General features: G+C 43.6%; 2 protein-coding genes across 2 annotated transcripts; one reads left to right on the top strand and one right to left on the bottom strand.

Annotated features, from left to right (window-relative positions):
* The first annotated feature begins 1,640 nt into the window (after positions 1-1,640).
* On the top strand, positions 1,641-3,914 carry LOC139459003 (uncharacterized). Its single transcript, XM_071240443.1, has 4 exons — positions 1,641-1,697; positions 2,498-2,634; positions 3,095-3,166; positions 3,750-3,914. The coding sequence occupies exons 1-4, from the start codon at positions 1,664-1,666 to the stop codon at positions 3,864-3,866; spliced, it is 360 nt and encodes a 119-aa protein (XP_071096544.1). The 5' UTR covers positions 1,641-1,663; the 3' UTR covers positions 3,867-3,914.
* A 2,772-nt stretch (positions 3,915-6,686) lies between these two features.
* Positions 6,687-13,664, bottom strand: LOC139459002 (putative methyltransferase DDB_G0268948). Its single transcript, XM_071240442.1, has 5 exons — positions 13,362-13,664; positions 11,004-11,279; positions 10,119-10,216; positions 8,338-8,469; positions 6,687-7,824 (listed from the first exon to the last, which is right to left on the bottom strand). Exons 1-5 carry the CDS (start codon positions 13,551-13,553, stop codon positions 7,728-7,730), a joined length of 795 nt encoding a protein of 264 aa, XP_071096543.1. The 5' UTR covers positions 13,554-13,664; the 3' UTR covers positions 6,687-7,727.
* Positions 13,665-14,223: the final 559 nt, after the last annotated feature.

Here is a 14,223-nt window from a genome sequence, read left to right as displayed (position 1 = left end):
AGATATGAAGATTAAAAATAGCAGGCCTCTACGATAAGCTTATGAAGGAGTGAGGTGAGGTGAAATGGGGTTTAACGTCGCGTCCAAGATTATTGCACTTATGTAGCGAAGTGCATGTACGTGTGTGTGTGTGGCTGCTTGTACTAGTCCGGACTGATGCCGATTTATAGTGCTAGCTCACTGAGATACCATGCCGCAGTTTAACATGAATGCCCCACTCTGACACAGTATACTGATCATGACTCCGAGCCGACAAGTCCTTGTTTTAGCCCTAATGCCGAGCGCCAGACAGGGTAACAACGAGTACCATCTTTTAACGTCTTTTGGCATGACGCAGCCGGGGATCGAACCCCGGACCTTCCGCTCTCCGGGCGGACGCTCTACCACTGGACCACGGAGGCGGTCGCCTATTAAGGAACCTGTAGATGACAGCTTCAGAACACGATATAGCCACACATATTGATAGTGCAGTTTACAAATTAGATTATCAACAAATTCGTCCACACCAAGATCGTAAGATTGACTAAATCGAAATGTTTTCACTACGTTTAAAACAGGTTCCATTTCGCATTAAAAATACATTAAAAGTAGCGAGGGCAGATCATGAATAATCCAGTGAACAGATGCAAAAGATATTTTTTGTTCGAGGCAAACATTACATACGTATGTTAGACAACAATGCCGTCTACCTGGACAATAATGTTACATTGTTTTAAATGATGTGTTTATATAACATGGGAGGTGGGGTTGGGTCCAAGATTATTGCACTTCTATATCAACGTACATGCACGTGTGTTTGTGGCTTTGTGTTTGTGTGCTAAAGTATACACCCGGGTTTGATGGTGGCCAAAAATAAAATAAACAAAAATGGTTTTTCGACGCTGATGTATTTGATACTGGTATCATAGTTGTATTTTGGACCTTATGATTCCAGTGTTCCGGCTACCATTCGTTTTCAGCCTTGTCAGCCTTGTAACGTTTTGATCACGATTGTTTTTTAAGTGAAATTCGAGTGTATACATTTTTTCGAACGGCAGTTTGGTCCGGATTTATGCCGACGTTATAGTGCTGGCCCTTGAAGATTCCAGTCGCAAATTAACATGTATACCCCACTCAGACACAGTATACGGACTCCGGTCTGACCAGTCCTAGTTTTATCCCCGTAATGCCGAGGGCCAGACAGGGTAACAACAAGTACCTTCTTTTTGTGTGACGCGATCAGGGGATCGATCCACCGGCCTTCCGATCTCCGGGTAGACGCTTAATTTAATAGTGTTGGGGGTTGCACTGATGGTGTGTGTGTGTGTGTGCGTACGTGTGTGCGTGCGTGCGTGCGTGCATGCGTGCGTGCGTGCACAAATAGAAACGCATATGCATATATGTATTTTTATTTATTTGCCTTTTATACATACATACATACATACATACATACATACATACATACGTACAATCATACATACATACATACATACATACATACATACATACATACATACATACATACATACATACATACATACATACATGTGTGTGTTTGTCTATGTGTGCGTGCGTGTTCGTTGTAGGCTTCTATAAATAACACCAGGTCAAGCAAAGTATGGTGTTTCTTATCTTTTACATATGCTAACTTATCCAGCACGACTACAGAGCTCTTAACAACGCTATGCCGGGTCACGGACTGGTTCCCCTGATACTAGGTAACTAACATTTACATATGTCAACATATTTCACCTGCAGGGAGCATGGGTAGCTAAGCCAAGTGTCCTAAGATTGCGACCCTTGGTCGTGCCAGGATGCGATTTTCGTATAAATGTATCATGGGACTGTGTAGTGTCCAACATAGACGTTACAGACGATACTCACAGCACTCTCTGGAAATCAGGACTACCGAACTAACGGGATCCGAAGTAACGGGATCCGAAGTAACGGGTTCAGGACTAACGGGTCCAGACCACGACTTCTATAATACCAAACCTAACTACAAATATGGGGCATTGATATTAGGTTTCTTATTGTCAGTATTATTAAATGAACCTAACATTTGTTGTTTCAGACTTATTACTTCTTACTACCATGTTGTTTGTTGGGGTGGGGAAACCTCGTGGTTAAAGCGTTCGCTCGTCACACTGAAGACCCGGGTTCGATTCCGACATTGGTACAATGTGTGAAGCCCATTTCTGGTGTCCCCGGCCGTGATATTGCTGGGATATTACTAAAAGCGGCGTAAAACATACTCACCCAATCACATACTCTTGTTTTTGCTGATTGATGTTTGGCTTGAAACATACATAGTTAGTTTGGTTTCTGTCTTTCGTGGTAAATACAAGCAACGAGACCATTTCAATTATCACATTTGCCGAAAGCAGAATTCATTGAACGAATCGCTCTATATTTGACACATGTGTTTATGAATCACCACCAAGTGACCATAGTGATGGCACCAGGTGTTCGCGAAATGGTGAGTCATTGTCAAAATACCATTTAATTTGTTTTCTAGTCTCCCTTGTGTGTTGCCTAGCAACCACGGACAACAGTAAAAGGGCTGCCCGGATCACCTGCTCCTACTGCAAAGATGTTTACAGTTCACAGTACGACAAAACGTGCGATGACGACATACTCTGTTCTGATAATGAGGTATGACAATAATTACGAATTAATCCGACCGGTTTAACAAATCATAACGGAGCAATCCTCTTTGGGTGGGTGATATGGGGTTAAAGGTCGTGTTCGAGAGTATTGTACTGGTGTGTGTGTGCGTGCGTGCCAAAAACGTTCCAATCAGAAGCAAAGTCAAGGCAGGGAAAAATATTACCTCCGTTACAATCCGAACATTTTAGGTACAAGCCTCCTTTAAGCTATCTCACTACCACCACCTCCACCACCCGAACATTAAAACAGAACCACCTTGTAACCTTTTTTGGGTGTGACGCGGCCAGATGATCGAACCACTGATCTTTCGGTCTCCGGGCACCACTCTATAATCTCCTAATTATGTTGCTTCGTTCCGAATCGTCCAGTAAACGGAGTTTCTGAGTTAAAGGAGTCCTGGATTACGAGGGTGCCCTGTTCACCATGCGTTGTTTCTGTATTACAGGACTGTTTTGCGGGGAAGTACGTCAACCAAGAGGGAGTAACTCATTACACACTTAGCTGCAAACCTCACCAGGTAATCCTCGACCCACAGTGGGACGTATTTTATCTTAGTTATTGCTGTTGGCAATCTGTAAATCGAGTCTGGGCCTGACAAACAGGTGATCGATATCATGAGCATTTATCGATGCAAATGGATACGATGACATGAATCAACCAAGTCAGCGAACATGGCCACCCGATCTGTTAGTCGTCCTTACGACAAGCATGTGTTGCTGAAAAAAAGATTTCTAACACGGATCTTCACGTAGTTTCGGTTTTTTAACACCCTAATGGTAATTTGACAGTAAGGCGAATATTGTTGCACAGTTTGGTTTTCGGATTCTCGAACCAAAGACTTCAGAATTCAGTTTTAAAAAAATGTTGCGAGTCCTTTTTGGGGGTATGAATATATAACTTAAAACAAGAGAATTAAATCCTTCCACCAAACTGTTTTATATAACATTCTTATTTGTTGTTTACACATAGAAAATTCTTTGTAGAGTTCGTTTATACTTTTAGTTGTATTTTCAAATATTTTTTGCCATTGACTTTATGGTTTTTTTAAATTGTCTTTTAACCAAATGATTTAAAAGGGAATTTTGTTTTATTCATTACAGTACTGTGAGATTATTAAACGGTTTCCGACAGTTGGCAAGCGACAGCTTCACGACAATGTATATTTATGCCAGCAATGCTGTTCATCAACCAAGTGCAACAGACACCTCTGCCAATAACACCTCTACCAACAACACCTCTGCCAAAAACGCCTGTGCCTTAAATCATACCTGTATAACGTGTTTTGTGTTTTTCTATGAACGCTGGTAAACCATATACACCTACACCGTGGTCTTTCTTATATTTAACATTTGACGTTGATCGTGGTTCACAATTATTAGGGCGGTCGGATAGTCTAGTGGTTAAAGCATTCGCTCGTCACACCGAACTGGTTTCGATTCCCGACATGGGTACAATGTGTGAAGCCCATATCTGGTGTCCCCCGCCGTGATATTGCTGGAATATTGCTAAAAGCGTAAAACCATACTCACTCACCATTCCGAGATTTGATTTCAATATGTGAAGCCCATTTTTGGTGTCCACCGCCTTATTGCTAAACGTGGCGCAAAACTATGCATTTAAAGACACCTTAAGGATATACAAAAGGTGTTCATTACAGAAAACCCTTTGATGTTTCATGATTCACTGAAGTGAGTGGGAGGGTTTTGCTGGACGTTTAGAATATTCAAGTTCAGTGTTAGCTCAACGCCGTGTTAAGTAATCTGCCGACTAGATGATGAACATATATTAGAATGGACCAGGCAAACCAGTGAGCGAAAGTATGAGCACCCACCGGGGTGTCATGACACGCGATCACGCAAATTACAGATACTGATAATCCGATCCAATCTCATGCGGCTCAAGCATGAGGTATGAGCCAATTGTCACACATAATCACATCGTGATTACTGTGGGAGGAAAGCCCCGACTGTAAAAATCCAAAAACACGGGTATTGTGCTGATGGGCTAAGGATCAATATCAGGGTGAGTTTGGGATTCGAACCTTTTGGGGGTACTCGAGGATATTGTACACTTTAGGACTGTTATATACAGTAATACCCGGATATAATGTCAACCTGGTAATAACGCCAAGTTTTCCTTGGAAGAGATTTCCGCACTGTCAATTTACCTTTTTATAATGCCAACCAGGTAAGAACGCCAAGTTTTCCTTGGAAGAGATTTCCGCACTGTCAATTTACCTTTTTATAATGCCGATCTGGTTGTAACGCCATGTTTTCTTTGAAAGAGATTTCCGCACTGTCAATTTACCTTCTTATAATGCCAACCTGGTAATAACGCCATGTTTTCCTTGGAAAAGATTTCCGCACAGTCAAATTATCTTTTTATAATGCCGATCTGGTTGTAACGCCATGCGTTTCTTTGAAGAGATTTCCGCACTGTCAAATTACCTTTTCATGACAAACTAGTAATAATGTTCGTGGAAATGGGGGTTTTTTTTCAGAACAAACACTCCCAAACCCTGTCACTGACTTATGTTAGTAGGTTAAATAAAGAATTTATTAAAAAGGTAAATGTGCTATTTAAAGACTTGAACATCGTGAAGTACTTCCGAAAAGTGCATCTTCATGGACTTGATATGGGCTCGAACTTGCAGTCCTAGAACGTCAAGTCACTCAACACATAATAATAGTGTTCACAAGTTTTTGGGGCGGTCGGGTAGCCTAGTGGTTAAAGCGTTCGCTCGTCACGCCTAAAATCCCGGGTTCGATCCCCGACATGGGCACAATGTGTGACGCCCATTTCTGGTGTCCCGCTCCGTGATACTGCTGGAATATTGCTAAAAGCGGCGTAAAACCGTACTTACTCACTCAAGTCGTTTTGCCAAAGGTGAGGTGAAATGAGGTTAAACGTCGCGTTCAAGGTTATTGCACTCATATAGCGACGTGCATGTGTGTGTGTGTGTTTGTACTAGTATCGGAATACTTCCGGTTAATAGTGCTTGCCCGATCAGATATGATGCTGAAGTTTAACATGAATACCCCACTCAGACACAGTATACAGTCTCCGAGCCGACCAGGGCCTGTTTGATCCCCTTGAAGCGGAGCGCCCGACAGGGTAACAACGAGTACCATCTTTTAACGTCTCTTGGTATGACGTGGACAGGGATCGAACCCCCGACCTTCAGCTCTCCGGGCAGACACAATCCACTACACCACGGAGGCGGTTTTCTATATGAAGCCAAAGGGTAGAAGCTGATATAACGGATGTATACAATTTGTGTGGACATTATGTTTGTCGAGGGCGAAAGAAAACTGCGTGGCCCAGTCGTGAAAGGTACCGTAATTAGCTGTGCAGACTGACGTCACCTGGGCTTTACAGAAAAATATGATCGTGGGTTCGAATCCCGGTTCGCCCCGATTATGTTTCTAGGTTTGTCAGCAGCATACCCGTGCTTGTGGGTTTCACCGAAGTGGTAAACGTCTGAGACCTGCATCACTTCTGGTGTTCCTCCCACATTGAACTGAGATGTCCTGTTGTAACTGGAAGTGGGATGTCCTGTTGTAAAGTGGCGTTACACCCAATCACTCACTGCTAGTGGACCCGTGAATATTCCGGGGTAGAATAGGTCTTCAGCAACCCATGCTTGCCGTAAAAGGCGACTATGCTTATCGCAAAAGGTGACTAACGGGATCGGGTGGTCAGACTCGCGAATAGCGGCGCCTTAGACGACTGGGACACCCGTGCCCCCGCCACTCAGACACAGTATACTGACTCCGAGCCGACCAGTCCTTGTTTCAGCCCCTAATGCCGAGCGCCAGACAGGGTAACAACAGGTACCATCGTTTAACGTGTTTTGGTATGACGCGGCCGGGGATCGAACCCCGGACCTTCCGCTCTACGAGCTCTACCACTAGACCACGGAGGCGGTCATTCTGTCATTGAAATACGACGCAAACGATGAGGAGTGCAGCGTTAAACAACAAACAAAAACTGTTTATTATTTTTACTCGAATAAACAGATAGAGACACATGGCACATCAAAAGATAAATACAACTGATGCATCAACATATTGAAAAATCAGGGAAAACAACACAACTGGTCTTCAGTTCCTTAAATTGGATCGGCATGTCAGCCCGTTTGAGTTGTTTGATTAATGTCATCGTCCCCTCACGGCTTTGAACATTGCTCACGATATCAATCACAGGTTTGTCTGGTCCAGACTCAATTATGTATAAACCGCTGTCATACAGCTGGAATATTGCTGAAAGCGTCGTTCAACAACAACAAATACAAAACTTGTCTAAAAAACCCATGCTCGACCAAACGGAGACCTACTAACCCTTGGCCACAGTGACGTGACAACATTGCGGCTCTACCAGTGTAAAGGGGCGGTCGGGTAGCCTAGCGGTTAAAGCATTAAAGCGATTCCCGACATTGGTACAATATGTGAAGCCAGTTACTGGTGTCCCCCGCAGTGATATTGCTGGAATATTGCTAAAAGCGGCGTTAAACCATACTCACTCACTCACTACCGGTGCCAACCGCTCTTTGTCTTTCATCTTCGACATGTCGTGCTGCAACAGTGATATCATCCTCGCTATCTTCTTGGTTAGCTTTTTGGTAAACCAACAATTACACCTGGATCCATTCCCAGAGGTCTGGCGTACCAATCAGAATGCGAGTTACAAACCAACCTCAATGTTCAGTTGGCCAGTCGGGACAGCGAGAAATTCAACATTGAAAAACTGACTGACAATCAAAAGAAAGCCCTATAAAATATATTTGATGGGAACGATGTCTTCATGTCCTTTAAAAGTGACGGTGACTTTGGTTTCTAGGTACTACGAGTTACCTCCCTTATCCTTTCCTTCATGTCCACGTTTGATTGGTTGGTAAAATGTTGATGAAATTCAAATACGGGTCATTTGCGAATTCCGGAACTGGATCCAGGGCTTAGTGTAGTCTTACCGAATGGCGGGCCCTGGAGATTTAGAGGATGCAGTGATATATTCGACATTGTACTAAGTATACCCCCTATGCTGCCTTTAATGTTATATATCACGACACGACATGCAACCTACTCCTTTGGTTTCTGACCCAGCAGCATAAACACCGGCCATGATATGTTTACTTTCGATTCTTCCCCAGCCGAGGTTTGGTACAAGGCCGTCAATCTGAAACAGGAAATACAATGAGGAGAGCTTCACAGAGTGCTACGGCTGTTGTTGTTTTGAATTTGTGTTGTGACGCCGCGTCTGCCATGATCCAGCTATATCACGACAGCTTATTTATAATAAGTCCAGGACTAGGTTAACAGCACACCACGACTATGATTACACGTTATACGCTTGCTTGCTTGTTTGTTTGTTTGTTTGTTGTTTAACCGCCGCTCTATGCAATATTCCTACTGTTTGACGGCGGTCTGCAAAAAATCGAGTCTGGACCAGACAATCCAGTGATTGATATCATGAGCATCGATCCAAGCAGTTAGGATACAATGACATGCATGAACCAAGTCAGCGAGCCTGATCACCAGATCCCTTTAGTCGACTCTTACAACAAGCATAATCTTATGACAAGTATGTGTTGCTGAAGACCTATTCTAACCCAGATCTTCAAGGGTCAATTTCCAAATTGACTAAGACACAAGAATCATCCTCACACGGTACCCACATCTTATTACTTACGTTTTTCTGATGTCTTCGAGGTCGGAAGCGGAAGGATGTGCATTGAGGTACGACTGCCAACCAGACCAGGAGGAAACGTAACCAACGAACTGGTCAACTGTCCATTCCTTGACAATCTTTAAACTCTCCTCCCTGCCAACGTACCAATATTAGGACTGATTAAACCACGGTACTAGTTGACAAAATATGACGATAATGATGAAAAAAGTTATCAAAAATGTCACTTATTTCTTAGGAGTCGTGTGAAACACGTTTCGCAGGTTGATCAGTAATTCGCCGCCTTACGCCCAAAGACCAGTTCTCGTATCAGTTCTGATATTATTGGATGGATGCTAACAGAAGAGTTATCTTTCCTTGCCTTTATTTTGCTTCTGATGGGAAACACTATTAAAGCACCGACACTTCCATGAAAGGTCAAGGTCCTAAGCAGTTTCACGGTGTTAATGACCTGCCACTATGAATGAAAAAATGTTTACTACTCATTTTTTTAAAAGTGAAATTCTTGTTATTCCACTTGAAGTGAAGAAAGGTTTACATAACCTTTGTAGCCCCATCAAAACTTGATAAATGTACATATATTTCTTGGAATTCAAGGAGCAAACCAAATCCCCTCGGTGCTCGCAGTCAAAATGTTAATATAGCAGGAATATTGCTGTGGTGGGTATTGGGGATCGATGGCTGTCGTTATATAGCAGGAATATTTCTGTCTGTGGTGGGTATTGGAGATCGATGGCTGCCGTTTTAAGGCAGGAATATCGCTGCCTGTGGCGAATATTGGAGGTCGATGGCTGCCGTTTTATAGCAGGAATATCGCTGCCTGTGGCGAATATTGGAGATCGATGGCCTCCTTTATATAGCAGGAATATCGCTGCCTGTGGCGAATATTGGAGGTCGATGGCCGCCGTTATATGGCAGGGACATCGCTGCCTGTGGCGAGTATTGGAGATCGATGGCTGCCGTTATATAGTAGGAATACTGCTGCCTGTGGCGACTATTGGAGATCGATGGCCGCCGTTATATGGCAGGGACATCGCTGCCTGTGGCGAGTATTGGAGATCGATGGCTGCCGTTATATAGCAGGAATATTGCTTCCTGTGGCGAGTGTGGGACATCGATGGCTGTCGTTATAAAGTAGGAATACTGCTGCCTGTGGCGAGTGTGGGACATCGATGGCTGCCGTTATATAGCAGGAATTTTGCGGTCTGTGGCGACTATTGGAGATCGATTGCCGTCGTTATATAGGAGGAATACTGCTGCCTTTGGCGAGTGTGGGACATCAATGGCCGCCGTAATATAGCAGGAATATTGCTCTCTGTGGCGTGTATTGGAGATCGATGGCCGCCGTTATATAGCAGGAATATTGATGCCTGTGGCGAGAGTGGGACATCAATGGCCGCCGTAATATAGCAGGAATATTGCTCTCTGTGGCGTGTATTGGAGATCGATGGCCGCCGTTATATAGTAGGAATATTGATGCCTGTGGCGAGTGTGGGACATCGATGGCCGCCGTAATATAGCAGGAATGTTGCTCTCTGTGGCGTGTATTGGAGATCGATGGCCGCCGTTATATAGTAGGAATATTGATTCCCGTGGCGAGTATTGGAGATCGATGGCCGCCGTTATTTAGCAGGAATATTGCTGCCTGTGGCGAGTGTGGGACATCGATGGCCGCCGTTATATAGCAGGAATATCGATGCCTGTGGTGAGTATTGGAGATCGGTGGCCGCCGTTTCATAACGGGAATATTACTAGCAAATAAAAACACCTTTATGCCCACTAACCTTAAAGAGCCAGGGTAGGGTAAAGAGAATTCTTTGTAGTGAGTGTTGATATGGTCCCTCTTATCGTCCCAGTAGCCCTTCAATGTGCTCCAGTAGAACTGAAATAGGAATCATCTTTGTTTGTTTGTTTGTTGTTTGACGCCACACCCAGCAATATTCCAGCTATATGACGGCGGTCTGTACATAATCGAGTCTGGACCAGACAATCCCCTGATTGACATCATGAGCATTGATCCACGCAATTGGGATTTGATGACATGCATCAACCAAGTCAGCGACGATGACCACCCGATCCCGTTAGTCGCCTCTTACGCCAACCATAGTCGCCTTTTACGGCAAGCATGGGTTGCTGAAGACCTTTTCTCTGATATCGTGAACGTCTGTTTATAGGGAGGCGTCGCTCCTGTTTTAGGTCTAGGATTGTGCCATGTGAAATCACCGTGGAAGCTTCTAAATTAACCTATTGCCATCTGTCAATCAAACCACATAATTGACCAATCAGAGCGTCCAAAATGATAGGCACAGAATCTCCCGTTTGGGAATGTCAGAACATGTGTATACATAATACCTTTTAACTGGATATATATGTAGAAACCAAGGACAAGAAAAGTGAGTGAGTTTGATTTTACGCCGCTTTTAGCAAAGTTCCAGCAATATCACGGCGGGGGACACCATAAATGGGCTTCACACATTGTACCCATGTCGGGAATCGAACCCGGGGCTTCGGCGTGACGAGCTAACGCTTTAACCACCAGGCTACCCGACCGCCCAGGACAAGAAAAGACCTTACGATTGTACTATGCCTGAGATAAATGGACTTAAAGTGTAGATATAATATTGCAGAACTTATTCCAGAATTTACGGTACCAAGACAACCTTAGTTACCTTGGATACAATCTCCTGTGCCCGAGGGTTGTCTATGGTACAGTTACCGTAGCCGTACACAACCATCGCCCCTCCCGGCCGGAGAACCTTTTCCACCTCTCTGTAGAACTTCCCCGTGTCCACCCAGTGAATGGCCTGGGCAATGGTCACCAGGTCCGCATTGTCCGGCGGGACCACTGTGCTGAAACTCTCCGCGAAGCCCACCTCAAACTTGAGATTAGGCACGTCCGATGCCGCATGTTCTACCTGTTTGGGGCTGACGTCCACGCCGACCACCTGGAACTCAATCAGCCGTGTATACAGTGGCGACCAGAAATGAGGTGAGGTGAGGAGAATGGGGTTTAAAATCGCGTCCAGGACCTAACCCCGAACCTTCCGCTCTCTGAGCGGACGCTCTACCACTAGACCACGGAGGCGGCCCGACCGTACATGAACTAACAATCGATCTGACGCCTTTACAATGTCTTATTGTCTCGCCCCTAGTTTGCCTTTTACGACCAATGGAATCTGTTTCGGGGATAAATCGAAATCTCAAGACTGGTTATTCTCTGGCTTTGACGTTTTGAATTTATAATTATGGACAAATCTGAAATGTTTTAAGACGTATTCCCTGATGGTCAACACGAGGCTAGCCCACCGCTCTCTTTTATAAAAGAATTGTTCTTGACGTTCTGTATCGACGTCATGAGGTTATGTATGGCCGAAACTTCCCGATGCCCATTTTAATCAAATAAAATCATGATTGAGTGAATGTGGTTTTGCGCCGCAGTCACAAGATACATCACTGCGGTCTGAATATTCAGCGAGTCTGTGCTAGGCGAACCGGTCCTTCATAACATGAACCAAGACGTTCCCAAAAAATGTTCACAGACGACGCCGCCGAAAGACGATGGTCGATGGACGACGCACAACGAGACCATGGCTTTAAGGGGGTTCTCGGTCGTCGAATGTTACACTATGTGTCGTCAGTTAAAAAGACAGAGTTTTTCAATGTATTAATACATAAACAACAAACGGTATCAACCTTTACACTAAATCTGTGTAAACATTTACAGACGGATTAAGGTCAAATTCATACTACGGAGTGATTCGGGTCAAGCAATGACTAAAATGCAAATTGAGCCGTATCGGATGTGTGTAGTTATTAACAAGCCCCTGTGTTAATACTGAAAACATTTACATACTACCTGGCATAGAAGGAAAACACTAGTGTGTCCTTGTCTTGCAGGTGATGTGTATTGAAATATGGACAAGCCAAATTTTAAATCACAAGAACTGCTTTTATCAGGTCCGGCCGCAACACCAGATTTCAAGGCATATTCAAATTTCAATCCCACACTCATATTACTGGGTGTAAAAGGGTGAAAAGGGCGATAACTCTTTCTCAAAGGGACTTAATTCCCTATTGGCAGCTTGAGATTTTAGCAATGCCATCAGATTACACTTTAAATCACCGTCCACCTCCTAATAACAAGGCAAGCAGGTAACCCATAGTGTATTTTCAAAATGGCGACAATAGTTCGATTGCTAGAAAGCTTTCAGACACATTTTCTCTGTTAAATGTAATAAACTTTAAAAGTGGAAAAATTGAAGATGTTCTACTTTCAACTCTATTGTTATTTCTTGCATTAAAACTTCTGTAAATTCAAAATGGGATCGTACCTCAAAGTTTCAATGCGGAAGCCAGTGACCTGGATGCCGTTGTACAAAGCGTTCTTAGCACTAAGGTGATCGTAACTCTGATACCTTAAGATAGACTTACGACATTCGTAGGGCTGAGTTTTTTTGTACAACGGCATCCTCATTCACTAGCGAGGTAATGATTTGATTGGTTTATCTGGATCCTCTGACGTCATATCGCAATAAATGCATTGTAAACTAAATTTGCTGAAAACAAAACTTTGCGCTATTCTGTAGAAATACAAGATAATACATGATGATCATGTTCCAAGCCTATGGCAAAAGTGTAATGATACAAGCAGTGGTCGATATGGCAAACGGCAAGAAATTTGAGTGCGGCACTGAAATTGAAGTACGCCTTGAAATTTCTTGTTGCGTCCGGACCTGATTATATTTGCAGAATACAAAGTGCAAAACACGAACTAAGTTTTTGTGATAACATATACGCATAAAAAATAAATAAATGATCACCTGTTTGTGTTGGAAAAGATAATTGAGCTCAAACACACGCACGCACGCACGCACGCACGCACGCACGCACACAGGGGGCAACCATTTGATTTTCAAAGGAGCGCGAGTGCGCTCACCCTCCTTTGAAAATCAAATGGTTGTTGCCTTAGCTAAATTAACAACACAACCACGCGATTTTCCTTAAATATTTCCTTCCACAAATCTCACCTGTTCGAAATATTGGGTCAAATGTTTCGTACTTTGACCCGAACCGCAGCCTATATCAACTGCCAGCTTGAATCGGTTTCCGCCATCTCGGCAGAATTTGAAGATGCGCTCGTATATGTCTTCGCCATAACTAGGGCGGTATTTCGCGTACAGGTCAGCGTGTTTAGCAGCCTCGAAGAAACGTTTACTCATTGTTTCACAACAATCGGTGTTTACAACAAATCAAAGGGTCAAGATATCATACCTAGGAACCAGCAACTGATCACCGATTGTTTGCTATCTCTGCGGTCTGCGAGACGAGGAGATTCGGTGTTCTGAAGAAATTAGAGTAACCTCCCTTACTGCTATATTTGTCCCAGCTCTCCACAGCGATAACCCGTTCACGGAGCTTTCTCTCTCTCTCCAAAGATTATCACACTATCGCCACCAGTCACAGCTCCCCACTGTGCTAGGCATTCATTCATGAAGTGTCAACCGACTGACCGTTATGTTTACAAACAAGTGATGACGTCGAGAATTGCTTTGTTGGTTTGTCAATTTGAATTTCTATTTCATTTCAACTATGATGTAATTAGTACAGTGAGAATACAATGTGTAAGTTAATCTACAATCTCGAACCAATACCTACACAAAAAATAGATATCACTAGTACTATAAAATCGCCACTTGTTCGGACTTGTACACGCAGCCACACACACGAGCATGCACGTCGTTATAATATTTTTTAACGCGACGTTAAACCCCAATTATATGTATGTATATCAATACCAAACATACCATTAACATACATTTGGTACAATGAGTGAGTGAGTATGGTTTTACGCCTCTTTTAGCAATATTCCAGCAATATCACGGCAGGGGA

Source organism: Haliotis cracherodii, unplaced genomic scaffold, assembly GCF_022045235.1.
Source record: "Haliotis cracherodii isolate W230 unplaced genomic scaffold, xgHalCrac1.p SCAF_13, whole genome shotgun sequence".
NCBI classification, from domain to species: domain Eukaryota; kingdom Metazoa; phylum Mollusca; class Gastropoda; order Lepetellida; family Haliotidae; genus Haliotis; species Haliotis cracherodii.
Note: the sequence above shows the minus strand (reverse complement) of the source record. Positions and strands in the feature narration are given on the sequence as shown.

Excerpts from the sequence above, each read along its gene's own strand:
- LOC139459003 (XM_071240443.1), top strand. The coding sequence starts at position 1,664 with ATGCCGGGTCACGGACTGGTTCCCCTGATACTAG. Across the intron at positions 1,698-2,497 it reads ACTGGTTCCCCTGATACTAG|TCTCCCTTGTGTGTTGCCTA; the intron begins GTAACTAACATT and ends TTTGTTTTCTAG. Across the intron at positions 2,635-3,094 it reads TACTCTGTTCTGATAATGAG|GACTGTTTTGCGGGGAAGTA; the intron begins GTATGACAATAA and ends TCTGTATTACAG.
- LOC139459002 (XM_071240442.1), bottom strand. The coding sequence starts at position 13,553 with ATGAGTAAACGTTTCTTCGAGGCTGCTAAACACGCTGACCTGTACGCG. Across the intron at positions 11,280-13,361 it reads TGACCCAATATTTCGAACAG|GTGGTCGGCGTGGACGTCAG; the intron begins GTGAGATTTGTG and ends ATTGAGTTCCAG. Across the intron at positions 8,470-10,118 it reads CCCTACCCTGGCTCTTTAAG|GGAGGAGAGTTTAAAGATTG; the intron begins GTTAGTGGGCAT and ends GTACGTTGGCAG.